At 36.7% G+C, this 27,485-nt stretch overlaps 1 protein-coding gene across 2 annotated transcripts in view; it reads left to right on the top strand.

Annotated features, from left to right (window-relative positions):
* The window catches only part of LOC142338426 (WD repeat-containing protein on Y chromosome-like), a 65,808-nt gene extending 38,591 nt beyond the window's left edge, over positions 1–27,217 (top strand). The window contains exons 7-11 of one of the 2 annotated variants that reach the window (XM_075388185.1): positions 19,663–19,926; positions 24,727–24,738; positions 25,289–25,482; positions 26,240–26,386; positions 26,849–27,217. In XM_075388185.1, the coding sequence (XP_075244300.1) occupies positions 19,663–19,926; positions 24,727–24,738; positions 25,289–25,482; positions 26,240–26,386; positions 26,849–27,082 (851 nt within the window). In that variant the 3' untranslated portion in view covers positions 27,083–27,217. The remainder of the gene's footprint in view (positions 1–19,662; positions 19,927–24,726; positions 24,739–25,288; positions 25,483–26,239; positions 26,387–26,848) is intronic. The other variant, XM_075388186.1, reaches the window with a different exon arrangement.
* Positions 27,218–27,485: the final 268 nt, after the last annotated feature.

A 27,485-nucleotide genomic window follows, 5' to 3' on the forward strand; every position in this document is an offset into this window, starting at 1 on the left:
TCAAATAAATGTTAAGCAAAAATGGCAGTAAAGTCATAAACTTGTCACTACGTGAACCAAAATTGTTCACTTGCGCATTATTTTAATGGCAATAGGAACTAACATTATTGTTATAACCAAAAAAAAACAGAAATCTTTTAAAATGTACAGATACATAAAATACTCAAACAGTTTATGAAATCTCGTAACATTAGTAGTGTTGCGGTCTGATATTTAAATCTCATTTTCTCAGAAACTTCATGTCCGATTTAGTTAAATCTCTTTTCATATGCTATATTGTAGACTAGTGCTAGTCACTGCCAAGTTTGCTGAAATTTGAATCATTATTGTGGGAGCTTTTCACATTTGAAAAATTTCCCCATGTATTAAGGTTGCTTATAGAATTCAAAAAATAGCCCTATTTCAGCCTTTCGAGATAGAACTCTTGTTTTCACTCACAATATGTATCTAACCAATGTCTATCAACTCATAAAATTTGGTGTTGATATCTTTCTTAGTTTCTGAGTTATTGTCAAAAAACCGTATATTTTAGCCCCAATTTGGACATAGCTGAAAAAGTGAAAATCTTTTGTTTAGTTCATTTTACCTTAATTGTACTTGTTTATTAATTATGTACTCAAATCTCAGCGAGTATAGTGCTATTTGATCTGTTGTAATTATATTTGGTCATTTTACATGCACTTTCTTCATATATTTGCCAGTATTAAATTTATTCAAGTATTTATATTTCCTGTACGAAAGGTTGTATTTGATTAAGAAAACGGAAAAGCAGTTAACTTAAACGAAGATTCTGTTGATTCTTACCCTAAAAGCTCTGAAGTTTATATACCGTTTATAAATATGATTTGGTTTTGTTTTCATTGATATTTAGTGAGCATATATCCATTTAAATATTACGCACGCTTTGTTTAACTTTACGTTTTATGTCTTTATAACTTGTATTGGACAAAAAGACAAGAAATTAACCGTCTCATAATACAGTCCTTTCTATTCTTTCTAAATTGAGAGAGAAATTTATAACGCGAACAGGGCGGCCTTAAAACTTAGTTGAAAATTATATTGATAACCTAAGATAGGCCCAAACATTTGGTCCGCCGACCCGGATAACCTCGAAAATGTTTAGACGAAAGCAACAGAGTCCTTCTGGAGCCCGCAGTTGGGGTTTTTCTCATCAGTCAACTGATTTCCAAACGGTGGAAGATGTGGAATATCATTATCAAATTGGCGAAGGAATACAGAAAAAACTTAAAGATCTTCAAATGAGAAGAGCAGAATTCAGAAGACAATTTGGCTCAAAACTAAGTAGAGCAGCGAGCATCAAAACCAATCTTGATAAATATCTTGCCCTCGACGAGAAACTCGGTAAAGAGATGCAAAATTACAGCACACGGGTCTCATCGAAGCACAAAGCAGATCTGCAAGGGAAACAAAGAAACTTGTCTTTGAAAAGAAAAGAACTTCTGGCATTGTGGGACCAGAAGAAGAAGTCAATGGAGACGGCAAAGTGAGTGAGCTTTGTCAAAAAACCAACGGCTCCACTCGTTTCATCCGTAAGTGGAGCCGAGGAGGAAACAGGATAAAATATTGAGCCAACTCAGAACACCAGCGCAACTGAGACACAAATCGATCAGCCAAAATTGATAGATGTCTTGCCCGATGTTTCAACGGAAGAAGAATTGAAACAAAAGGAAGAAGCGCGAGCTGAAGGAAAACGCCAAGTGCAACTGAGGCTTGAATATCACATGCAGCAGTTGAGACATGAACAGGAAAGACGAGGTCGAGAGACTGACGAGCAATTGAGACAACTCGAGGAGCAGAAGACACTCGAAAAGTTGAAAATCGAAATTAACACCGACGAGGAAGACGAACTTCAACCTGAATATTTGGATAAGCCAATTGAACTAGACGGCGGAGGCTTCTTGGGCAATATCGGCTGCAGTGACGATGAAGACTATTTGGGCGAAAACAGGAAACTTATTCAAGCACAGGGTGACAATCAACAAAATGCAAACGATGCTGCAGCCTCATCTCAGCGGAAATACAGTAACAGCTGGCTGGGGTCACTGATGTCACAGGGCAACTCTCGGAGAGACGGTGTGTTTAGCAGTGCTCCAGTCAGACAACTTCCGGGACCGGTGAGCTCAAACGAAGGGCAGCATAGTAAGTTTGAAATTTCTGATACTTCGCAATCAAGTCCGAAACACGGCTTTAATCAGTATGATATGTACCCATTAAGTTCTGCAGTCAATCGTACGTTACCAAAACTTAAGTTAAGAGAATATAATGGCGATTCCCTCGAATGGCCAGAATGGAGTGGCATGTTTCTGTCGACAGTCGATCGTAGTACCATATCAGACGCCGAAAAAATGACGCATTTAAAAACGCTTTTAACTGGGCCGGCAAAAAGAGCGCTGGCTGGTATGGGTTATTAGGGCGTTATGTGTTATGTACGACACGGCTTGGAAAACACTTGAGTGCAAATTCGGTCAGCCGCACTTGATAATAGGATCGCAATTGACCAAAATTCAAAATCATTCACAATTACGGCCGTACGATAGTTCGAGTTTTGTTATTTTTGTTGACACAGTCGGAAACTTTGTAAATGTTCTGCAACAATTCGGTTACAACAACAATTTGTTTTCATCAAGAAATCTAGACATGAGAGTTAATAAAGTACCGGCAGACATAAAACGCAGATGGTTTGCACACATTGAAACAGCGTCGCATAGGTCGAAGCTGCCCAATTTGATTGAATTGAACGAATGGCTACAACAAGATTTTTTAGTTCAGGAACGAATGAAAACTGCAGCATCAAAGCAGTTTCCAGAGAGTTCGTACAGAGGAAAAAAAAATAGCATCAGATCAAGTAGAGATCAACCGAAAAACTCTACTTTTACTAACGATAGAGAAATAAGATTTCAGAAATGCCCTAGCGATGACGGAGAATATCCGCTTTGGAAGTGTGATAAATTCAAAAACCTCTCTATTACGGAACGGTCAGAAGCGATGAAACAAGCTAACCTCTGTTTCAAATGCTTGACGGGAAAGCATTGCGCCAGAGATTGCAAATCGAAGCTCAAATGCGGAATAGACGGCTGTGAAAGAAATCACAATCGCATGTTACACAACAGACAAACTGTGACATACGAGTCAATCCAGTCACCACATCAAACAAGTGAAACCAACCTGGCAAATGAGACAACTTGGTCAGTCAAAGGACTCCTCCAAGTTGCACCGTTGCGCATCTACGGTGAAGATGGAAGTTTTGTCGAAACTAAAGCTGTTTGCGACACCGCCTCATCTCAGACTTGGATAGACGAAGTTTTGATACAATCTCTACGCCTTGAAGGAAGAAATACTTCAATGTCGGTGACTGAGATTCATGGAACGAACTCAATCGACTGTTTGAAAGTACCAGTCAATATTGGGCTGACCGATGAATTTAGCGACACGATAAAAATCATAGCCAGTAGCTATAAAGATCATGTAGTTGGAATCTCGGTTTACAATGTAATTGACCTAAGTAAACGTTATCCTCATTTATTGTGCATAAGACTGAAGAAAATTTACTTGAAAGAGGTAAAATTGATTCTTGGTCAAGATGCTTACTCCTTAATAAGACCTTTAGAGTACAACTATTGTGGAAATAGTTCTCCATGGGCAGTAAAAGTTCCATTAGGCTGGACGCTAAGTGGTCCACTGCTAAATAGCGAAAGGACAAAGAGAAGTTTCCTAAGCAGCGATAGCCAAGAGAATCAAGCGCTAACAGAAATTGTGAGAAAGTGGTGGGAAATCGAATCCTACGGCACAACATTTCAAGTAAACAGCAGAACACTTGAAGATAAAAAGTCTCTTCAATTTCTAGAGAAAACAACGTTAAAGCTACCAGAACGTTTCCAAGTGCAAATGCTTTTTACGGGAAAAGAACAAAAACTTGATTGTAATATTTCTTCAGCCCTCGGACAACTACGATCGCTCGAACGAAGATTAGCGAAAAACAAATCTTTAAAATTAAAGTACTGTAATTCAATAAAAAGGCTTTAGCAAAAAGCTACATCTCCTTGCTTCCAAAGGCTGAACTTGAACGTCAGGATGTTTGGTATCTACTTCATCATCCAATTGTAAAACCCAGAAAACCAGAGAAAGTAAGAAGAGTTTGCAATGCTGCGAAAAGGTTTCGAGGATACTGCCTGAACGACGTTTTGATGAAAGGTCCCGATCTTTTGCAAAATCTAACTGGAATCGTGTTCAGATTTCGAGGAAACTGTGTTGCACTAACTGCAGATATTGAAGAAATGTTTTTGCAAATTCAAGTGCCTTAACAACAAAGAAGTTACCTCAGGTTTCTGTGGACAGATGAAGACCGTAAACTGATGCCGTACCAGTACAACTGGCACATTTTTTGAGCTATGTCATCTCCATTATGTGCAAATTATGCCCTGCAGCAGTGTGCAAAACTGTTTGAAATTGCATCGCAAGTGGTAATGGATAACTTTTATGTGGAAGATATGCTTCTTTCGGTTCACACAACTAAACAAGCATCTGAAATAATCCATGAACTTAAATAATTGCTAGCCAAAGGAGGCTTCAACCTCACAAAGTGGTTCTCTAATTTCGAAGAAATATTTGAAAACACTGAAATTACACCAATAGAAAGCGAAGACAACCCTAAGGTCTTGGGACTTGAATGGATAGCAGCCGATGATCTGTTAACCGTTCGGAAGGACCAAGAGTTCCCGCAGAAAACGAATTGGACGCAAAGACAAATTTTATCAACAGTTTCCTAAGTGTTCGCTCCTCTGGGATTCATGGCACCATTTTTCATTCGAGGAAGGATGTTGATGAAACGAATTTGGCAGACACAGGGTCAAAAATGGGACTCGCCGATAGCCGAAGATATAAACACCGAGTTTAACAAGTGGGTGCAAGAATGGAGTAACTCAAAACAATGATCTGTTCCAAGATAGTACAATCAGGAATCTTGTGACAGAGTTGAGCTACACGTCTTTGGAGACGCGTCGGAAGATGCCTTTTGTGCAGCAAGTTACGTTGTAATCACTTAACCGAACGGCGCTAGACTAATAAGATTCATTGTTGGACAAACAAAGGGTGGCTCCAATGAAGCACCATACTATACCAAAATTAGAGTTAATGGCAGCAGTTACAGCAAACAGAATTAAAGATCTAATTTTGAAAGAACATAGAATTCCGTTTGCGTCAATCTGTTTGTGGAGCGATTCAACTACTAATTTACAATGGTTGCGTAATAGTGACAAACAACAGCCTGATTTTGTTGCTAACCGGGTAGCAGAAATCCTAGACAGTTCAACAGTTGATCACTGGAGACATATAGCTGGAGCTGACAACCCAGATGATCTGGGAACGAGAGGTCTCTCCATAAATGAACTGATGCAAAGTGACTGGATAAATGGACCGGATTGGTTAAAGAACGAAAATAACGAAACCAAAAATTGGGAGCAAGAAGAAGTAATTCCTGATCGAGAAGAGGTTTTTACCAGTAATTTGAACAATAATCAGATCCAATTGACTGGAAATGATTCAGTAACTTCAAAAGACTGAGAAATGTATTTGCGAGAATATTGAATCTGAGAAATAGGAGCAAAGAAATAACACCTGAATTGCTTGATCAAGCAGAGAATCGAATATGGGAGTTAGTTCAGAGAGATAGTTTCACAAACGAAATAGCTTCGTTGAAGAAAGGAGACTCTGTCAAAAGCAACAGTAAAATTGAATCTCAGAATCCGTTTCTGAGCGAAAATCTAATAAGAGCCAAGGGTCGACTTAGACATGCAAACCTCAGTTTTGAAGAAAAACATCCTGTTATTTTACCACATTCTCATCCAGCAGTTAAAATATATCTCGAGTTTCAGTATAAGCAAAATCATCACCAAGGTGTTGAACATATTAGAGCTGAAATTCAAAGAAAGCTTTGGGTAACTGGAGTAGACTACTTTGGACCATTTTCAATTAAACTCTTCCGGAGAACAGTGAAAAGATGGAATTGGTTTATTCACGTGTCTTAGCGTCAGAGCAGTGCACATGGAGATTGTTCAATCGCTGGACACACAGTCTTGTTTAAACGGTTCATAGCGAGAAGAGGAAAACCAATACTTTCTGACAACGGAACTAACTTTGTAGGCGCAGCGAACGAATTGAAGGCGGCCTTCAAAGAACTAAACCATTTTGAAATGCAGCGCAATTTAGCACAAAACGGAATACAATGGACTTTCAACCCCCCTGCAACTCCACATTTTGGTGGCGCTTGGGAGTCATTAGTTATGTCGAGCAAAAGAGCGATTTTCAATATTTTGGGCAAGGAATCATTGAAAGAGGAAAATCTCTCGACATTAATTTGCATAGCGAAACAACTGCTCAATAATCGACCTCTAACAGCAGTTAGTAGCGATGTTGAAGATTTGGATACGATGACACCGAATCATTTCCTTGTTGGGGGAGCAAACGTGTCATGGCCCATTTCTATTTTTAGCGAAAACAATGCTTCATATCGAAAAATGTTCCGACACATCAGCGAGCAATTGAAAGCCCCCTATGGAAGCGGTGGATGAGCGAGTATCTACCATCAATCCAACGCAGAGCAAATTGGAGAACTGAATCAGGCGCGGACATCAAAGTGGGAGACTTAGTCTGGATGGTTGATGAGAAAGATAGCTACTTCAACTACCCGTTAGCCAGAATTCAGAAGCTTCATGAAGAAGACGATAAAATAGCCAGAATGGCAACAATCAAAACTGCTAAAGAACTTGTTTACGGCCATTAGTTAAACTTATTACAGAATGTACAGATACATAAAATACTCAAACAGTTTATGAAATCTCGTAACATTAGTAGTGTTGAGGTCTGATATTTAAATCTCATTTTCTCAGAAACTTCATGTCCGATTTAGTTAAATCTCTTTTCATATGCTATATTGTAGACTAGTGCTAGTCACTGCCAAGTTTGCTGAAATTTGAATCATTATTGTGGGAGCTTTTCACATTTGAAAAATTTCCCCATGTATTAAGGTTGCTTATAGAATTCAAAAAATAGCCCTATTTCAGCCTTTCGAGATAGAACTCTTGTTTTCACTCACAATATGTATCTAACCAATGTCTATCAACTCATAAAATTTGGTGTTGATATCTTTCTTAGTTTCTGAGTTATTGTCAAAAAACCGTATATTTTAGCCCCAATTTGGACATAGCTGAAAAAGTGAAAATCTTTTGTTTAGTTCATTTTACCTTAATTGTACTTGTTTATTAATTATGTACTCAAATCTCAGCGAGTATAGTGCTATTTGATCTGTTGTAATTATATTTGGTCATTTTACATGCACTTTCTTCATATATTTGCCAGTATTAAATTTATTCAAGTATTTATATTTCCTGTACGAAAGGTTGTATTTGATTAAGAAAACGGAAAAGCAGTTAACTTAAACGAAGATTCTGTTGATTCTTACCCTAAAAGCTCTGAAGTTTATATACCGTTTATAAATATGATTTGGTTTTGTTTTCATTGATATTTAGTGAGCATATATCCATTTAAATATTACGCACGCTTTGTTTAACTTTACGTTTTATGTCTTTATAACTTGTATTGGACAAAAAGACAAGAAATTAACCGTCTCATAATACAGTCCTTTCTATTCTTTCTAAATTGAGAGAGAAATTTATAACGCGAACAGGGCGGCCTTAAAACTTAGTTGAAAATTATATTGATAACCTAAGATAGGCCCAAACATTTGGTCCGCCGACCCGGATAACCTCGAAAATGTTTAGACGAAAGCAACAGAGTCCTTCTGGAGCCCGCAGTTGGGGTTTTTCTCATCAGTCAACTGATTTCCAAACGGTGGAAGATGTGGAATATCATTATCAAATTGGCGAAGGAATACAGAAAAAACTTAAAGATCTTCAAATGAGAAGAGCAGAATTCAGAAGACAATTTGGCTCAAAACTAAGTAGAGCAGCGAGCATCAAAACCAATCTTGATAAATATCTTGCCCTCGACGAGAAACTCGGTAAAGAGATGCAAAATTACAGCACACGGGTCTCATCGAAGCACAAAGCAGATCTGCAAGGGAAACAAAGAAACTTGTCTTTGAAAAGAAAAGAACTTCTGGCATTGTGGGACCAGAAGAAGAAGTCAATGGAGACGGCAAAGTGAGTGAGCTTTGTCAAAAAACCAACGGCTCCACTCGTTTCATCCGTAAGTGGAGCCGAGGAGGAAACAGGATAAAATATTGAGCCAACTCAGAACACCAGCGCAACTGAGACACAAATCGATCAGCCAAAATTGATAGATGTCTTGCCCGATGTTTCAACGGAAGAAGAATTGAAACAAAAGGAAGAAGCGCGAGCTGAAGGAAAACGCCAAGTGCAACTGAGGCTTGAATATCACATGCAGCAGTTGAGACATGAACAGGAAAGACGAGGTCGAGAGACTGACGAGCAATTGAGACAACTCGAGGAGCAGAAGACACTCGAAAAGTTGAAAATCGAAATTAACACCGACGAGGAAGACGAACTTCAACCTGAATATTTGGATAAGCCAATTGAACTAGACGGCGGAGGCTTCTTGGGCAATATCGGCTGCAGTGACGATGAAGACTATTTGGGCGAAAACAGGAAACTTATTCAAGCACAGGGTGACAATCAACAAAATGCAAACGATGCTGCAGCCTCATCTCAGCGGAAATACAGTAACAGCTGGCTGGGGTCACTGATGTCACAGGGCAACTCTCGGAGAGACGGTGTGTTTAGCAGTGCTCCAGTCAGACAACTTCCGGGACCGGTGAGCTCAAACGAAGGGCAGCATAGTAAGTTTGAAATTTCTGATACTTCGCAATCAAGTCCGAAACACGGCTTTAATCAGTATGATATGTACCCATTAAGTTCTGCAGTCAATCGTACGTTACCAAAACTTAAGTTAAGAGAATATAATGGCGATTCCCTCGAATGGCCAGAATGGAGTGGCATGTTTCTGTCGACAGTCGATCGTAGTACCATATCAGACGCCGAAAAAATGACGCATTTAAAAACGCTTTTAACTGGGCCGGCAAAAAGAGCGCTGGCTGGTATGGGTTATTAGGGCGTTATGTGTTATGTACGACACGGCTTGGAAAACACTTGAGTGCAAATTCGGTCAGCCGCACTTGATAATAGGATCGCAATTGACCAAAATTCAAAATCATTCACAATTACGGCCGTACGATAGTTCGAGTTTTGTTATTTTTGTTGACACAGTCGGAAACTTTGTAAATGTTCTGCAACAATTCGGTTACAACAACAATTTGTTTTCATCAAGAAATCTAGACATGAGAGTTAATAAAGTACCGGCAGACATAAAACGCAGATGGTTTGCACACATTGAAACAGCGTCGCATAGGTCGAAGCTGCCCAATTTGATTGAATTGAACGAATGGCTACAACAAGATTTTTTAGTTCAGGAACGAATGAAAACTGCAGCATCAAAGCAGTTTCCAGAGAGTTCGTACAGAGGAAAAAAAAATAGCATCAGATCAAGTAGAGATCAACCGAAAAACTCTACTTTTACTAACGATAGAGAAATAAGATTTCAGAAATGCCCTAGCGATGACGGAGAATATCCGCTTTGGAAGTGTGATAAATTCAAAAACCTCTCTATTACGGAACGGTCAGAAGCGATGAAACAAGCTAACCTCTGTTTCAAATGCTTGACGGGAAAGCATTGCGCCAGAGATTGCAAATCGAAGCTCAAATGCGGAATAGACGGCTGTGAAAGAAATCACAATCGCATGTTACACAACAGACAAACTGTGACATACGAGTCAATCCAGTCACCACATCAAACAAGTGAAACCAACCTGGCAAATGAGACAACTTGGTCAGTCAAAGGACTCCTCCAAGTTGCACCGTTGCGCATCTACGGTGAAGATGGAAGTTTTGTCGAAACTAAAGCTGTTTGCGACACCGCCTCATCTCAGACTTGGATAGACGAAGTTTTGATACAATCTCTACGCCTTGAAGGAAGAAATACTTCAATGTCGGTGACTGAGATTCATGGAACGAACTCAATCGACTGTTTGAAAGTACCAGTCAATATTGGGCTGACCGATGAATTTAGCGACACGATAAAAATCATAGCCAGTAGCTATAAAGATCATGTAGTTGGAATCTCGGTTTACAATGTAATTGACCTAAGTAAACGTTATCCTCATTTACTGTGCATAAGACTGAAGAAAATTTACTTGAAAGAGGTAAAATTGATTCTTGGTCAAGATGCTTACTCCTTAATAAGACCTTTAGAGTACAACTATTGTGGAAATAGTTCTCCATGGGCAGTAAAAGTTCCATTAGGCTGGACGCTAAGTGGTCCACTGCTAAATAGCGAAAGGACAAAGAGAAGTTTCCTAAGCAGCGATAGCCAAGAGAATCAAGCGCTAACAGAAATTGTGAGAAAGTGGTGGGAAATCGAATCCTACGGCACAACATTTCAAGTAAACAGCAGAACACTTGAAGATAAAAAGTCTCTTCAATTTCTAGAGAAAACAACGTTAAAGCTACCAGAACGTTTCCAAGTGCAAATGCTTTTTACGGGAAAAGAACAAAAACTTGATTGTAATATTTCTTCAGCCCTCGGACAACTACGATCGCTCGAACGAAGATTAGCGAAAAACAAATCTTTAAAATTAAAGTACTGTAATTCAATAAAAAGGCTTTAGCAAAAAGCTACATCTCCTTGCTTCCAAAGGCTGAACTTGAACGTCAGGATGTTTGGTATCTACTTCATCATCCAATTGTAAAACCCAGAAAACCAGAGAAAGTAAGAAGAGTTTGCAATGCTGCGAAAAGGTTTCGAGGATACTGCCTGAACGACGTTTTGATGAAAGGTCCCGATCTTTTGCAAAATCTAACTGGAATCGTGTTCAGATTTCGAGGAAACTGTGTTGCACTAACTGCAGATATTGAAGAAATGTTTTTGCAAATTCAAGTGCCTTAACAACAAAGAAGTTACCTCAGGTTTCTGTGGACAGATGAAGACCGTAAACTGATGCCGTACCAGTACAACTGGCACATTTTTTGAGCTATGTCATCTCCATTATGTGCAAATTATGCCCTGCAGCAGTGTGCAAAACTGTTTGAAATTGCATCGCAAGTGGTAATGGATAACTTTTATGTGGAAGATATGCTTCTTTCGGTTCACACAACTAAACAAGCATCTGAAATAATCCATGAACTTAAATAATTGCTAGCCAAAGGAGGCTTCAACCTCACAAAGTGGTTCTCTAATTTCGAAGAAATATTTGAAAACACTGAAATTACACCAATAGAAAGCGAAGACAACCCTAAGGTCTTGGGACTTGAATGGATAGCAGCCGATGATCTGTTAACCGTTCGGAAGGACCAAGAGTTCCCGCAGAAAACGAATTGGACGCAAAGACAAATTTTATCAACAGTTTCCTAAGTGTTCGCTCCTCTGGGATTCATGGCACCATTTTTCATTCGAGGAAGGATGTTGATGAAACGAATTTGGCAGACACAGGGTCAAAAATGGGACTCGCCGATAGCCGAAGATATAAACACCGAGTTTAACAAGTGGGTGCAAGAATGGAGTAACTCAAAACAATGATCTGTTCCAAGATAGTACAATCAGGAATCTTGTGACAGAGTTGAGCTACACGTCTTTGGAGACGCGTCGGAAGATGCCTTTTGTGCAGCAAGTTACGTTGTAATCACTTAACCGAACGGCGCTAGACTAATAAGATTCATTGTTGGACAAACAAAGGGTGGCTCCAATGAAGCACCATACTATACCAAAATTAGAGTTAATGGCAGCAGTTAGTTACAGCAAACAGAATTAAAGATCTAATTTTGAAAGAACATAGAATTCCGTTTGCGTCAATCTGTTTGTGGAGCGATTCAACTACTAATTTACAATGGTTGCGTAATAGTGACAAACAACAGCCTGATTTTGTTGCTAACCGGGTAGCAGAAATCCTAGACAGTTCAACAGTTGATCACTGGAGACATATAGCTGGAGCTGACAACCCAGATGATCTGGGAACGAGAGGTCTCTCCATAAATGAACTGATGCAAAGTGACTGGATAAATGGACCGGATTGGTTAAAGAACGAAAATAACGAAACCAAAAATTGGGAGCAAGAAGAAGTAATTCCTGATCGAGAAGAGGTTTTTACCAGTAATTTGAACAATAATCAGATCCAATTGACTGGAAATGATTCAGTAACTTCAAAAGACTGAGAAATGTATTTGCGAGAATATTGAATCTGAGAAATAGGAGCAAAGAAATAACACCTGAATTGCTTGATCAAGCAGAGAATCGAATATGGGAGTTAGTTCAGAGAGATAGTTTCACAAACGAAATAGCTTCGTTGAAGAAAGGAGACTCTGTCAAAAGCAACAGTAAAATTGAATCTCAGAATCCGTTTCTGAGCGAAAATCTAATAAGAGCCAAGGGTCGACTTAGACATGCAAACCTCAGTTTTGAAGAAAAACATCCTGTTATTTTACCACATTCTCATCCAGCAGTTAAAATATATCTCGAGTTTCAGTATAAGCAAAATCATCACCAAGGTGTTGAACATATTAGAGCTGAAATTCAAAGAAAGCTTTGGGTAACTGGAGTAGACTACTTTGGACCATTTTCAATTAAACTCTTCCGGAGAACAGTGAAAAGATGGAATTGGTTTATTCACGTGTCTTAGCGTCAGAGCAGTGCACATGGAGATTGTTCAATCGCTGGACACACAGTCTTGTTTAAACGGTTCATAGCGAGAAGAGGAAAACCAATACTTTCTGACAACGGAACTAACTTTGTAGGCGCAGCGAACGAATTGAAGGCGGCCTTCAAAGAACTAAACCATTTTGAAATGCAGCGCAATTTAGCACAAAACGGAATACAATGGACTTTCAACCCCCCTGCAACTCCACATTTTGGTGGCGCTTGGGAGTCATTAGTTATGTCGAGCAAAAGAGCGATTTTCAATATTTTGGGCAAGGAATCATTGAAAGAGGAAAATCTCTCGACATTAATTTGCATAGCGAAACAACTGCTCAATAATCGACCTCTAACAGCAGTTAGTAGCGATGTTGAAGATTTGGATACGATGACACCGAATCATTTCCTTGTTGGGGGAGCAAACGTGTCATGGCCCATTTCTATTTTTAGCGAAAACAATGCTTCATATCGAAAAATGTTCCGACACATCAGCGAGCAATTGAAAGCCCCCTATGGAAGCGGTGGATGAGCGAGTATCTACCATCAATCCAACGCAGAGCAAATTGGAGAACTGAATCAGGCGCGGACATCAAAGTGGGAGACTTAGTCTGGATGGTTGATGAGAAAGATAGCTACTTCAACTACCCGTTAGCCAGAATTCAGAAGCTTCATGAAGAAGACGATAAAATAGCCAGAATGGCAACAATCAAAACTGCTAAAGAACTTGTTTACGGCCATTAGTTAAACTTATTACATTAGATATTGACCGCATTTGAAAGTATTTTGCTGGAATCAAAATAGGGCCAGCTATGTTGCGGTCTGATATTTAAATCTCATTTTGTCAAAAACTTCATGTCCAATTTAGTTCATTCTTTTCTCATATGCTATATTGTAGACTAGTGCTATTCACTGCCAAGTTTGCTGAAATTTGAATCATTATTGTAGGAGCTATTTACATTTGAAAAATTTCCCCATGTATTAAGATTGCCTATAGAACCTAAAAAGTAGCCCTACTTCAGCCTTTTGAAATAGAACCCTCTTTTCCACTCAAAATATGTATCTGACCAATGTCTATCGAACCACAAAATTTGGTGTTTATATCTTTCTTAGTTTCCGAGTTATTGTCAAAAAACCGTATATTTTAGCCCCAATTTGGACATAGCTGAAAAAGTGAAAATCTGTTGTTTAGTTCATTTTACCTTAATTGTACTTGTTTATTAATTGTGTACTCAAATCTCAGCGAGTATAGTGCTATTTGATCTGTTGTAATTATATTTGGTCATTTACATGCACTTTCTTCATATATTTGCCAGTTATAAATTTATTCAAGTATTTATAGTTCCTGTACAAAAGGTTTTAATTGATTAAGAAAACGGAAATGCAGTTACCATAAACGAAAATTCTGTTGATTCTTACCATAAAAGCTCTGAAGTTTATGTACCATTTATAAATATGATTTGGTTTTGTTTTCATTGATATTTAGTGAGCATATAACCATTTAAATATTACGCACGCTTTGTTTAACTTTATGTTTTATGTCTTTATGACTTGTATTGGACAAAAAGACAAAAAATTAACCTCCTCATAATACAGTCCTTTCTATTCTTTCTAATTTGTGAGAGAAATTTATAACGCGATCAGGGCGGCCTTAAAATTTAATTGAATATTTTATTGATAACCTAAGATAGGCCCAAAGAAGTAGTAACAAAGCCGCAAATCAAACGGTTGAAACTAAAACCGTTTTAAAGATTAAACAAGAAGGCTCGGTAATGTGCGTTCGCACATTGAGATCCGACACCGCTCTTATGAATTTTTTACTTAATTATCTATCACATGAAAAAGAGAAAAAAAATTAACATATCAGCAAACTACTAAAACAATAAAACAATCTACCCTAGAGGGCTTATGAGACCCGTGGCTACCATAATATGTTTGCCAAAAAAGACTTCAATAAAAATCAAACAGTTACAAATATTAATTACGACCAAAACTCCTTGTCCATTTTTTTGAAAACCACTAATAACCAAATCAAAATGGCATCAGTTAAAATTTATACTAAAAAGATTAACCGGTACTTTTTTGGAACAAAATATGGGACTTTTCTTCAATGCTACTCGGCAAAAAGTTGACTAGAAACGAGCAAAAGTGGCAAAGTTTATTAGAACATAGCTTTTTTAAAGAGAAAAAATTTTGAACTGATTAGAAACATTACGCATCAAATGAAATTATTTAAAGAGTCTTATATACCTTAATGGAGAGCGACTGAGGCCTTTCATTATCCAGGATATTTCAAACGACTACGAAAAGCAGGACAAATACACGCAAAAACAAAAAATTGATGTCCCCCCAATCAATTAAAGATTAAGCTGATCACTAAAAACAATAAAAATTGTCACTTTCATTACATTCATTACCGTTGACAATTTTTGTAAATAAAATGACGCCTATTATTGTGTTACTGTGAAAAGAAAACAAAAGTTTACAAAAAAGGGCAAACATGCAAAAATCACGAAACTTGATTTTATGAAAACTGGTTGTTCCAAGAAGAAAGACAATTTGAAGAAAATAAAACCTTTATGAAGAGCAAATTGTATTTCAATAGATAAATGATGGGAATTGTATATAGAGATGCTTAGCTCAATTTAAGAGAATTAAAATTGGCAGATATCAAAAATCTATCGCTTTTTTATTAAAAACAAATATATACAAAACCCATATCCAAGGAAACATTCGAGTAAAAGAGTAGGCAGTTTGTCTTGCAACTACTCGGAAAACTAATTGCGATTATTTTTAATGAAACTAAGTCGTAAGACTATAAAACAACATTAAGTACAACCTGAACTTATAGGTTTTACAAACAACTTTTCGAAACCACAGTTTTGAAGCCATTAAATTTATAAGATATTAGCCGCGAGAATATAACACATCATCATAACGTCTTTTTGTAAAACGACTATCTCAAAATGACTACAAAAAGAACCAGAAAAACTTAAAAGTAACTAAGCTTCACGAAATTCTTCTGAAACAAATTGTCTCAGCTCTGAAGACATCATTTAAAATAATTAAACAGAAAAAGTTTCCTGATTCAACAAAACATTAAAAGAGCTCTTAATAATGAGGCTAAATTACGAAATTGATACAACATTGTAAAATACGAAGAAAAAAACGTAAACAACAACAAAAAGTTGAAGAAAACATTTACTCTTTTTTTTAAATTCGAAAGTCGAAACAACCGTGAGCTATTTACTGATGTCAGTTTTGAAGTTCATTGTTTATCTATGGCTGGCCACTGAGACCTTTAATCACACAATATTTGGCATATGACAACAAAAATTAACAACAAATAAAGGGCAAAAATACAAAACTCTACCAATTTCTGGAAGGGAACTGTGTCACAGGTTCCGTTTCAAATGTTGCAAATGTTTTTCAGTTAGATTGTTAAGTAATGTTACAGTTTACAAAAGAAACAAAAACAACAGCAAAAATTGGAAAATTTTGTGTGAAAACTCGTCGAACCAAAAGTAAGAAAACCTTCTGTTAAACCAATCGGTCACAAAATTATTTTTGTATTCTATACGGAGGAAAGGTTGACCTGTACTTACTGAGAATAAGCAAAATGTTGACTAAAATAAAATAAAATTTGAAAAGTTCAAAAAATCACAGAATTTTCCTTGAAACAAATAAATTCAATGACATAAGAGACATTAGTTAACAATCGCATGAATAGAAAAGGTTCACTTGCACCTCTTGAGGAACAAATTTAGATTTTTGAGTGGTTAAACTCAAATATCAGACTGCCAAAAGAATAAAAATTGAAGGGAAATTTTTCCTCAAAGCCATATAATCTTTGATTCTCTGAAAACAATTTGTATCTAGAAATCTATATCAAATTTAAAAAATTGGAGCTGTAATTAACGGAGCCGTGAATAAAAAATGATGTCAGTAGTTATCAGTAAAAAAACAAAAGCAAAATTTTTTGAAACAAAAGGCAGCATCAAAATAAAAACCAAAGAGTCTCTGATTCTAAGAATCCATGATATTGTCGAAGCGCTCCGTGATTTTGTCGCGCGCCCAGAAAACCGATCAAGTGTTCCAAGTGTTTGCGAATTGGACCATTTTTTTTATACAAAAGGTATTACATTCAGCTGCAATTACGGTTTTTTGTGAAGTTTTGAAGCTTCCAGTAGCTTCTGGAATTTTTCCGGCTCTTGTATGCGATTTTTTCGCTTGACCGATTTTCCGTCTGACGCGTTTAGTTTATTGACCTTAAAAACGGGAAAACAAGGTAGCGCCTAGCGGACACTAAGTTTCATTAAGGGCCTTTAGCCACCTTTAGTAGTCCTTCAAGTGCTTTGTTCGGTGAAGCTATTAAGAAGGCCATAGTTGAAAGTTAAAAGGTCCTTTTTTGGAGTTTTTGAGCCCAAAATGCTGAAAGATTTTGTCATTATTCTAGTTTTGTGTTTAACCATATTAGCTTTGTGTCGGAAATTGAGGTTGATTTAAGCTGATAAAGTTCTTTTGCAGGACACAAGTACTTTTTATGACCCTTTTAAGAGCTATCTGTTTTGGTAGTCCAATAAACTTCCTCTAGTTTTTGATGATAGGTTACTACATGGCTTGCGGTAATGGAATGATTTTGACAAAAACTTGATGTTTTTTGCTTTTTTTTTTTACTTTTATTGTCATTATTCACATTTTTCCCGATCCAGGAGCAGGACAACTCATTAAGGGTTTGATAATAAGTTACTAAAGGTCTTTTATAGGCATAGGCGTATAAGGAATAGTTTTCAGCGTTTTGATATGACATTCTTTTTGGTTAAGTTTTTCAAAAGTTTTCAAGTTTTTTGACAGTTTTTGTGTTTTTAGGTGTCTCCAGCCTCAAGATTTAAGGAACCTCCTCAAGCGTTTGATAAAAGGTTACTGTATAGTTTTTGGAGGTAATGGAATGTATTAAAAGATTTTTATAAAAAGAACTTTAGCCTTTTTTTTACAATATTTGCAATTTTTTGACATTAACATTATTCAGGTTCTTTTGGGCCTCAGGGTTCCGAAAACTTCCTCCAAGGCTTTTTAATAGGTTATTGCATGGCTTCCAGAGGCATTTGAATAATTTTCATATCTTTAAGGTTGCAAGTTTTTGCATTTTTTGAAACACCTCGCATTTTTTTTTCAGTTTCTTCTGACATTTTTTGATATAAATTTTTTTTACAGTTTGTGGTAAAACTGAATTTTTTTTGTTCTTTTTAGGTTTCTCCAGCCTCAATAGCCTTGGCAACTCCTCTAGTATTTGATAATAGATTACTGCGTAATTTCTAGATGTAACGGAATGTTTTTTCGGATTTTAGTATAACGAATTTATCTTTCCCTTTTTTAAAAATGATTTGCAATTTTTTAAAATTTTTGTAGCTTTTTTGATTTTTTTTTGTTTTTTCTGGCACCAGGGGTTCAGATACCTTCTCCATTGTTTTATAATAACTGCTGCATTGTTTAGAGTTAATTGGATGTTCACCATTGCTCTAATGACACGAGTTCTTGCAGGTTTTTGACAAAAAATTAAATTTCTTTTCAGTTCATTGGAAAATTCTTATCATGTTTCAAATTTATGGATCTTTATGAGCCAGTGAAAATTTCAGGCTTTAGTTTGGGATACTGCATATCTTCTTGAGACAATAAAATTGTTCTGAAGAGATTAATTTCACTATTTTTAGCAAGTTTTTTTTAATTTTTGATTGTTGTTTTAAATTTTTGAATATTTCTGTCCTATTCTGAGTGTATTGATAATTACTGGCCGAACAATTTTTTGGGTCCTGCAGATGGGTTACATGACAGAACTTCAGAGACAGAATACGACTTTGAACAATTTTTAACTGCAAAATCTGGAAACTGTTCTTTTAAAGTTTGCAGTTTTCAGTTTTTTTCTATATGATTTAATTACTAACAAGGCTAGAAAACTAGATCTTGCAGAGTTGAATTCCATCAGAGAAAATATTCCGAGCTCTTTCCCCCCCACTCTCTCTCTCTCTCTGTCGGTTGGGTTTTCTTTCATTCTATTTCTCGTTCACGTTCTATCTCTCCTCTCTCTTTCTCTTCCCTTAACTCTTTTGTTGATGCCGCCTTCAGCTGTTACGTGGCGTGAAGCCATCATCTATTCCCCCATTAACGCTAATTTATGGTGGAAACGTATGAACATCTTCTAAAATTTTAAATGATCTAACTAGCACCTTTTAGGAAATCATTGTTATTTGCTCTCGAACAAATTTTGTAAAATTTATATACTTAATAAATAAATAAAATATATTAAATAAATAATTAAATAAATTTATTTACTCCTGTTGGTCTTTTTTATGCAATTTTTTGCTTGACACATTTGACTTTTCGTCCTCGGAAACGGGCTGAAGAAGTTGCGGCCAGTGGGCATTAAGTTTTCATAGAGCCTTTCAGCTCACATTTACAGAAACTGTTTTGGAGACAAGGGGGTTCAAGAAGGGTGGTTCTTAGAAATCGATCCCAACCTCACCCCACATGATCCCGCCGCCAATCAACACCCATGCACATCCTTCAGGCCGTAAGGGCACCATGTAGCCAAAGATCGCCCTCCTACCGTTGCCCCCTCGCTGCGCTCACCTCACGCCCCCTTCAATTAAGCTGAATCTAACCTCACTAAACCGTGGCTAGCTACTGACAAAGCCAACCGCTCGCCATTCATTTGAGAGCAATTCACCCGACGTTAGTCGGTTATGTTTAGTAGACTTAATACAGAGTGTCCTAAGCTAACTATAAAATACAACGTTCGAAATTATCGGTGTAAAATTTGACGAGAGTAGACCTCTCTTTTATTTTGTGTTCAGAGCTCAAAAAGCGCTCACATGTGAAAAAAAAATTACGAAACTTATCTTACATAGAATTAGTTATTCAATTTATTTTCAGACATGATCCCGGAAAGCCATCTGATAGCAACTGGCTCAAGCGACGGAACAGTGAAACTATTCACAGTAGCTGGGAAAAGCATAGGAACCTTCGGACAACCGAGAGCCTGGAGGAGTATCAACTACTATCTGTCAGATAGTTCCCGTGGATCTATTCCCCATGGTCTGAAGAGGTCTGTTTCACCCATGAGTAATTTGGTCATGAGGGGCAGGAAGAATGACTACTGGCAGACTTTGAGGACTATTTTTAAATCTTCACAGCTCAGTGAGTTATCACAATAATACACAATGTTCCAAAAAGCGACAAACATGTGAAGGTGTTTTAAAAAGCGTTACGAACATCAAATAATACATTTCCAGTTCAAAATTGTTCTCTAATAAGGTGTCATAACGCCTTTAGCGTCTTTAACGTCTAGCAGATAGTTCGGATATTTTTCATACAGGTTTCTCACGACCTTCTAAATTTCAGACAGTTTTTCTTTTAAATTTTCTCAAAGAAACACTGTTTTCGTAATCGCTGCATCAAAACCGTCCAAAAAAATTTTGAAAGTGACTCAGATCTGGACTGCATGCCGGCCATTCTACTAGCTTCCACTCCTTGAGAGAAATGCTGATAATTTTCGATTTATGCAAACGAGCATTTCCTAAAAATGCATTTTTCTTTGTAATTAATTGAAATTTCCAAAAACCGACAACGTAAACCTTGTTTCGACACCCGACAAACATTTTTCGTCTATCTGATCGTATTGCACTCCAGAACACAAGTGATCGCTCGTCGGACCACAATTTCTTTTTCAAGAAATCTCGTATATTTTCTTCGGAAAACTCGAACAATTCCGTCGCTGGAGATAAACACTCTAGTTTCATCAGTCAAAAACAACATTCGGCGAGAAAGAAAAGCGTTTTTTAGCATATTGATGCACCCTTTTGAGCGCAAACACTTCCTTTTCTTCTTCAAACTGACTTTTTTTGAAGCAATCCTTGCAAAAACACAATAATTTTTCAGAATTTGTCCAACTGTACCTCTGAAAATTGCATATTATCAAAAGAAAGCCTTCTGAATCACTGTAATACGCTCCATTGAGGTTTTGAGATCTTTCAAAACACCACTAAATATCTTTTTTGGATTTTTTAACAGTTTTTGCCGTCTTTGTTTGTATGCAATGTTTGTATGCATTCTGTGCACTAGATCTTCATTTCAAGTTAGCTTCCTTTTGCTCTTTTGTACGTGCAAATGGGACATCTCGAATCCTAATAACTTGACAAATGGTGAAATAACAAAATGGTTTAACCATCTTTTCTTTTGAAGCGGAAAAAAGTCAGAATGAAAACTTCTAAAAACTTCTTTAAAATTCTAAATTTAACACCCATTTTCCTTCCTTGACGCATATCATGGTTATGGAGCACGAATCACGCTCTAAGAACAAAAATCATGCAGTACGGAGCTCTTTGGTACCGTAGTGTATATGTCGCTATATTCACGTAACAATTTTTTTTGGAAGTCTAATTTGATTTGGGTTTTTTCTTCCAAAAACAAATGCTCCAACTGTGATTTTTTAGTTTCATGGGGAAGAAAACATTTTTCATTCATATATGATATATGTACGTGCTTATAATGTTTTTTAACAAACTTATCTTACACGCCAGAATTTTTCAGAAAAAGAAGAAAAAGAATTGTTTTGAGAAGATATGCTCAGTTCCATTTTGAAATCAGCACACCGTAAACTAATTAAATCGAGATTCCAATTTATCAGCATTTTCACGTCGCACTAGTTCCAGTGAATGACACTTATGTTTGAGCTGAAAAGCAAACTTTATTAAATGTTTTCAAAGAAAAAGGCCAAGACTGGTATTTATACATAACTTTATCTCGGTGATAGCTTTCAAAGTTTGCTCTGTCAGAAAACATACCAGTGTCCATATAGTTGCACAATCAGAAAAAACTTTATCTTAAAAAATTCTTGCATTCATTTGGAAACTTTTTTAAAATGAATAAAAAAATGAAAATTAATGTTTTTTAAGGAATTGTTGCCTAAAAAATTGCATCGGCTAGCTGCGTTAAATTTTAGATGTGATATACTCACGTAATAATTGATATACGTAATAATTGATATAGTAGGGAGATTTTGATAAAGTTCCAAATTTTTTGCTGATAACTCACAGTTTGTTTGCCGTCAAAGTTTTTGATCAAAAAAGGCGCCGTTTTCTTTCTTCTAGTTCAGTGCCTGATAGTATGAACACAAAGTTTTACAAATAATCACAAAAGTGCAAGCTGGAATTTTTACAACACCAATTAACTTGGATTATTTGTTACTGTGATTAGACGGCTCTTTTATACAACAATGCATCAAATAATTTATGGGGAAGCCATTTTAAAAATGTGTCAGTTTTTGTCTTTTCGTTGAGCATGTTGTCCCGTTATTTTGCTGCGGAAAATTGTTCTAGAAATGCATATCCTTTAGAGGAAAAAAAACTGATATCCGACTAGACTGGGCAGATTTTTGCTAACATTTCTATTTTAAGTAATTTGCTGGGAAATATAGCAAAGTAACGAGAAAAGCTGGGAGGAAGAGACTTTGTATTCCAATCCCTACCCGTTCCTCTGTTTTTCATCCGTTACTGTATAGCTGGAATACAAAATTTTTTATCGCCTACCAGCAGATTGTGCAACCCAGAATCAAACCAAGTTTTTGGGTAATTTCTTTGGATAGGTAACAATCGTATGATAACAATTTTAATCAATTCTCGTCGCAACTAAAACATTCGCACAATATACGGTAATGCCAAGCTGATTAGATTACTTCGTTCCGTCACTCTTTTCTCACAAGTCTTCATATTACAACCATTCTAAAAAGGGTGGCAAAATCGAGAAAGCGGTCCCAATTCCAAAAGAGTTGTGCCACTGTTTCAGATTTTTGTAGAATTCATCGGATGGTAGCACTTTTTTGACCAATTAAGAAGTATGCAACTGTTGCTATGGCAACGAGAGCTGATTAAAATAATTTTGTTGGCTCACATACAGCAACTGTTTCAAGACAGTTTGTTCGTTTGTTTGTTCGCTGAAAATATTTTCTGCAACTACCTTACCTGTTTGTCCACAATGATCGACCTCAGTGAAAACTGTTTCGTGATCAATATGGTCATACAGAAAAATAGCTTTGGAAAAATAGGGGGACAAAATGCAAAAATGCGTGTATAATTGTCGCTGGAAAGCATAAAAGAAGTTTTTCGCATCGAAACGGATTGGCTTGAAAGATAAATTAGCCTTTAGTAGTTTGCTATCAAACCATAATCTGCGAAAATTCAGTCTAATAAAAAAGGAATGAAAAAATCTTTACAATTTTGACATCAGCCCTGATCTGTGCTGTCACTTATAAGTTGTTTACTCTGTGTTTTCAAAATTAACTTTGATCAGAAGGCAATGACCAAGTTTGACATTGAAGATAATTGAGCAATATGATACAAGATCGATTTGAAGAAAACAAGCACAGAGACCAAAACAAGGTCAGCAAAACTCAAATTAAACCGCACTGGTACAGATCACAAACTGCGGGATCTTTTTATCTATAGCAGTCGAACTTCAGAAAATATGTAACAAATCAAAGGCGAAGATATATGTCTGAGACCTGCTTGTCCTAAAAGTTTCAATTTGGAATTCAGTTGGGAAGCTCAGAAATTGAATTTTTAAATTTACCAGTTTGATTTAATACACTAACAAAATACCAAGAGATAGGACAAGAAATGTGTTATTCTGATTAACTCATTAGCCTCTCATTTTGTTGGGTGTTGGAGTCGTCTTTTTTCAGAAGTCAGAAGGCGAAAAAATTCATTGCTATAGCAAAGATTTTTTTGCCGAAGACATAGTTATAGCATTATCGGATAGAAAAATTGAAAAGGAAAAGAAAGCCGTTTTCTTTGGCGGTTTTGAGCTTTAAAATCATCACGTCTCACTTCGCTTGCAAGGATTCTGGGCATGTTTTCAACTCAGTTTGTAGGATGGAGATCACACCGTTAATTTCACAGTGAGACAAATTCCAATTTTTTATTGGCTGCGAATTAGGAGAGATTTAACTTTCCTTTATAACAAAGATTTTTTTGCAGTTTGAATAATGAACAAAATCTTTTTGAAAGAAAACACTATTTAAAAACAATTACATTGTAGTGCACAGTTTTAACTCAACTAATTGATTCACAGTTCCTCACAGTCAAAGACCTATAATTTTACTTTTTACAACGCCTCAATGAGTGGCCTTTTTATCATAATCAGTCAGTAATCAACCAATCTCAGCTGGGAGAATAATAATAATAAATTGTTTACTGGTGTCCTTACAATATAAATAGAGCACATAAACGCTTGATCAATACATATAAAAAGAGCACCAGAAAGATCGCCATTAGACCATAAGGTCCGTTTTCAGGCGTCTCATAGTCGGAAGAGAAATTTCATATTTATTTCAAAAGTTATTCAATGGAGATCAAAACTAAAGTGATAGCGAGAAAAAAACAAGGTAGGTTAACATGGTGTTTAATGCAAAAACATGATGTGGCAATGACAAATTTTGTTGTTAACCTGGAATTAGGAAATTTAGGTTTAATGATTTATCCGTGCCAGCCATATTGATATATTTTGTTCTCTGGTAATGACTCTAAATACCTGTGAAAATGCCACTTTGCGCAATCCTAAACTCGCATATAAGAATAAAAATGTTATTGGCACTATAGGACTTATTTAATGTACCTTGAAAAATGACATCATTATGCTGCTTAAATATAAAACTTGAACCTGGATAATTTTGCTTGAAACGATCTTTTTTTAGTCTAATCAGATGTTAGTTAATCAGCTGTTCAGTCTAACCAGATGTTGATTTTAGTTGTGACGGCCTGATAAGAGTTTATTTTTGTGACTTACAGTATAATTAAAAGTTATTCCAGTCTGTGGGATATGACTGAAATTTATTTTTGTTTGGGGAGTTCTGATCAGAGGCTATTGTTATCAGGAATCTCAGTCTGTTAAGTAGTTATTAGCAGAATAGTTATAAACAGTTAAACTTTGGTACAATTTTAGATACACTCGCAGGTAACCGTCATTGCTCTTTTGAAACTACAACCATCGCCTGTTCACACATTTTGAAGCTTTCGTTATTTAACATCAGAATTGAGTTAATTTACAACTTATTTGTTATGCCAGTTCATTTTCTCATCTTATTTAGTTTACTTTTTAATTTGCAGCTCAAAGTTTGTTTTGAGATTTTGTATGCATTCATTTGCATGTACTTCGATTTGTCAATTTTCAAAAAGAGGATCGGAACAGAAAATTGCCTGATACATGCAACCCAGCGGTATTTTTCAGATGTCAGAAAAAAAACAAAAAACAGTCAATTCTACCTTATTCTTTAAATTTCGTGATGTCATTGTGACATCTTCATTTTATTGAGCGCTCATATTGCGATTCGAATATTGCCCTTCTTTTTTGTTATTGTTGCCCCTGTCCGCCCTTTAGGTTCTGAATTTTGATACTCAATTTCTCATACCGTTTAGTTTACTTGAAAGTTTTCGTTCATTTGTTGAGTATTTTCACACGTTCGTTTTTGAACTAAGAAAAAGTGTTAGATTGCAACTCTTTTCAGGAGACACGGCGATGCAGCCAGCTAGAACTGTGAGGGCAGAACTTCGCAGGAACACCGAAAGCAGTGATTCAGAGAATGATACTGCAGATGGAGGGAAAGGACTGGCTGGACTGAATGCTGAAGAACAAGAAGAACTGTTCAGAGATGACTTCTCGTTTGACATCAAAAGTGATGTCCTTGGAGTGGCTTATAAGGCATGTTCTTGTTTCTTCTTTCCAAAAATCAATTGGTCCAGAACGAAATGAACGCACCAAAGGGCGTCGTCTGCTCAAAATTACACGGTCTGGAAACATGAATGACGGCATAGAAGTCTGGACATAGGCTACTTTGAACGCATCAAAGTCCGAGCACAAGCTATTTCGTCTGAGACGGTCGTGGTCAGGGCTGAAATAAGATATGCAAGATTTTGATAGTCTCGACAAAATATACAATATCTGAACAAAATTGTGATAATGCGTTTTCTGTGTTGGATTTTGTGGGAGCCATTATTTTTGAGATAGCCATGACCGTCCCGACTACCGGCTATCTTAAAGATTTTGCAACATTGATTCAAAAATTGGCCATCGAGCAAACGCTTTGTGAAGACCGGTTTTCTGGTAGGAAATTGATCAACTGACTAATCCGAGTAAATTACTTCTCTTTTTGTGGGAATTCGTACAAGGCAAGGGTACCTAATGTCGGAAATGACATTTTTACAAAATAGGAGTACACTTACACAGATCTTGGTCCATTTTGAAACGATTCATTCATGTATTAAGATTTCAAAACTCATTTTGTTTACTTTGCCTAAAATCCAAGCAAATTTTGTTGCTTCTTAAAAATGACAATTTAGTGCTGGAGATGAACTGTAACAGGCTTTCATTATTATGTAACCCATATAGAATATCAATTTTGTCTATAATCTATTGCACGCAATTTTTAATAGCCATTCAAATTGTTCTGTCTTTTCAGAATAAAGAGAAATCAAACAAAGCTAAGTACATGGGAGGGTTCCAGGAGAGACAAAGTCTGGTTGACAACAATGACATCTACCACAACTTGCACGTGGACCATGAACTGGCAAAACTACCAGACCTGCCAAAACCACCTCTGCTCAAGGTCAATATCCTAATGAAACAAAATATTTGAACTGCGTCCTTTCCCCGTGAACAAAATTTTTGTTTCCACTAGAATATGCGGAAAACGTATTCGTGTTGTTGCACTAATTAAGATTTGTGCAGCTTAATACGAGATAGTACTAGCCATTAAACTTAATATGTTAATAAGGTGTAATAAACAATTATGGATAGTATTATATTCTACTGACTGGGAAAAGGAATCCTGGCGTTATTGGAACTCAATTTTTAGGTATTGCTCTGTTAAAATCCACATGCAAATTTGGGAAGGAAAATCAGTTTATCAAATACTTTGTTTCAGGGAAAATATCCCGGCATTTTTTTTCCACCGAACAATTCGCCTAGCCGCAGTTTCACTCTAACAAGATAAGTCAAATAGTTGTTTTCCACCCAGGATGAGGTCCACAATCTGTGTCTATCAATTGACAATTTGTGACCTTTTCAGGAAGTGCTGGCAAAGCAAGCAGCCATCCAGAGCGACATCCAAAAGATGAGACAGAGACAAGGATTCCTCAGAGCAGTGAAGATAGCAGGGGGCGGAGCAGCGGGAGGGGGAGGATTTGGTGGACCGAAAGACTCCTTCAGATCCAAGATGAGCAAATTGACCTCTAACAATGTCTCGAGTTCTATAAACAACAACATCAACAAAACTACTTCAGATAAAAGTAACAAACGCTAGTTGAAAATTGCCAACAAAACACATATCAGTGAAGACTCACCAATAGTTTACTTACAAATGATTTAATATGGTTAAGTCGACTGCCGATTATTATATAATGGAAAGCCTTCGATGTCAATTTATTTTTTATTGATATCTTTTTAAAGGACCCCAGAACGAAATTGAGCCGGGACATGGTGCAATTCAACAACCAAGTTATACAATGAAGAACTAATTAACTAACTACCTAAAATTTTCCCTCACTGCGAACCGACTGCACCGCTCGAACGTTCTATCTCTCTCGTTAATCTTGCGCCTCTGATTACTCAACCATAGAGTTTTTATCTGTGTCCTATAACGTGTCGGTCTTTTTAGATTAATTGGCCTAACATAAACTAATCTAGTGGGCGTAAGAAATTGTTCC

Source organism: Convolutriloba macropyga, chromosome 4 (assembly GCF_964194025.1).
Source record: "Convolutriloba macropyga chromosome 4, txConMacr16.3, whole genome shotgun sequence".
Taxonomy (NCBI): Eukaryota; Metazoa; Xenacoelomorpha; order Acoela; family Convolutidae; genus Convolutriloba; species Convolutriloba macropyga.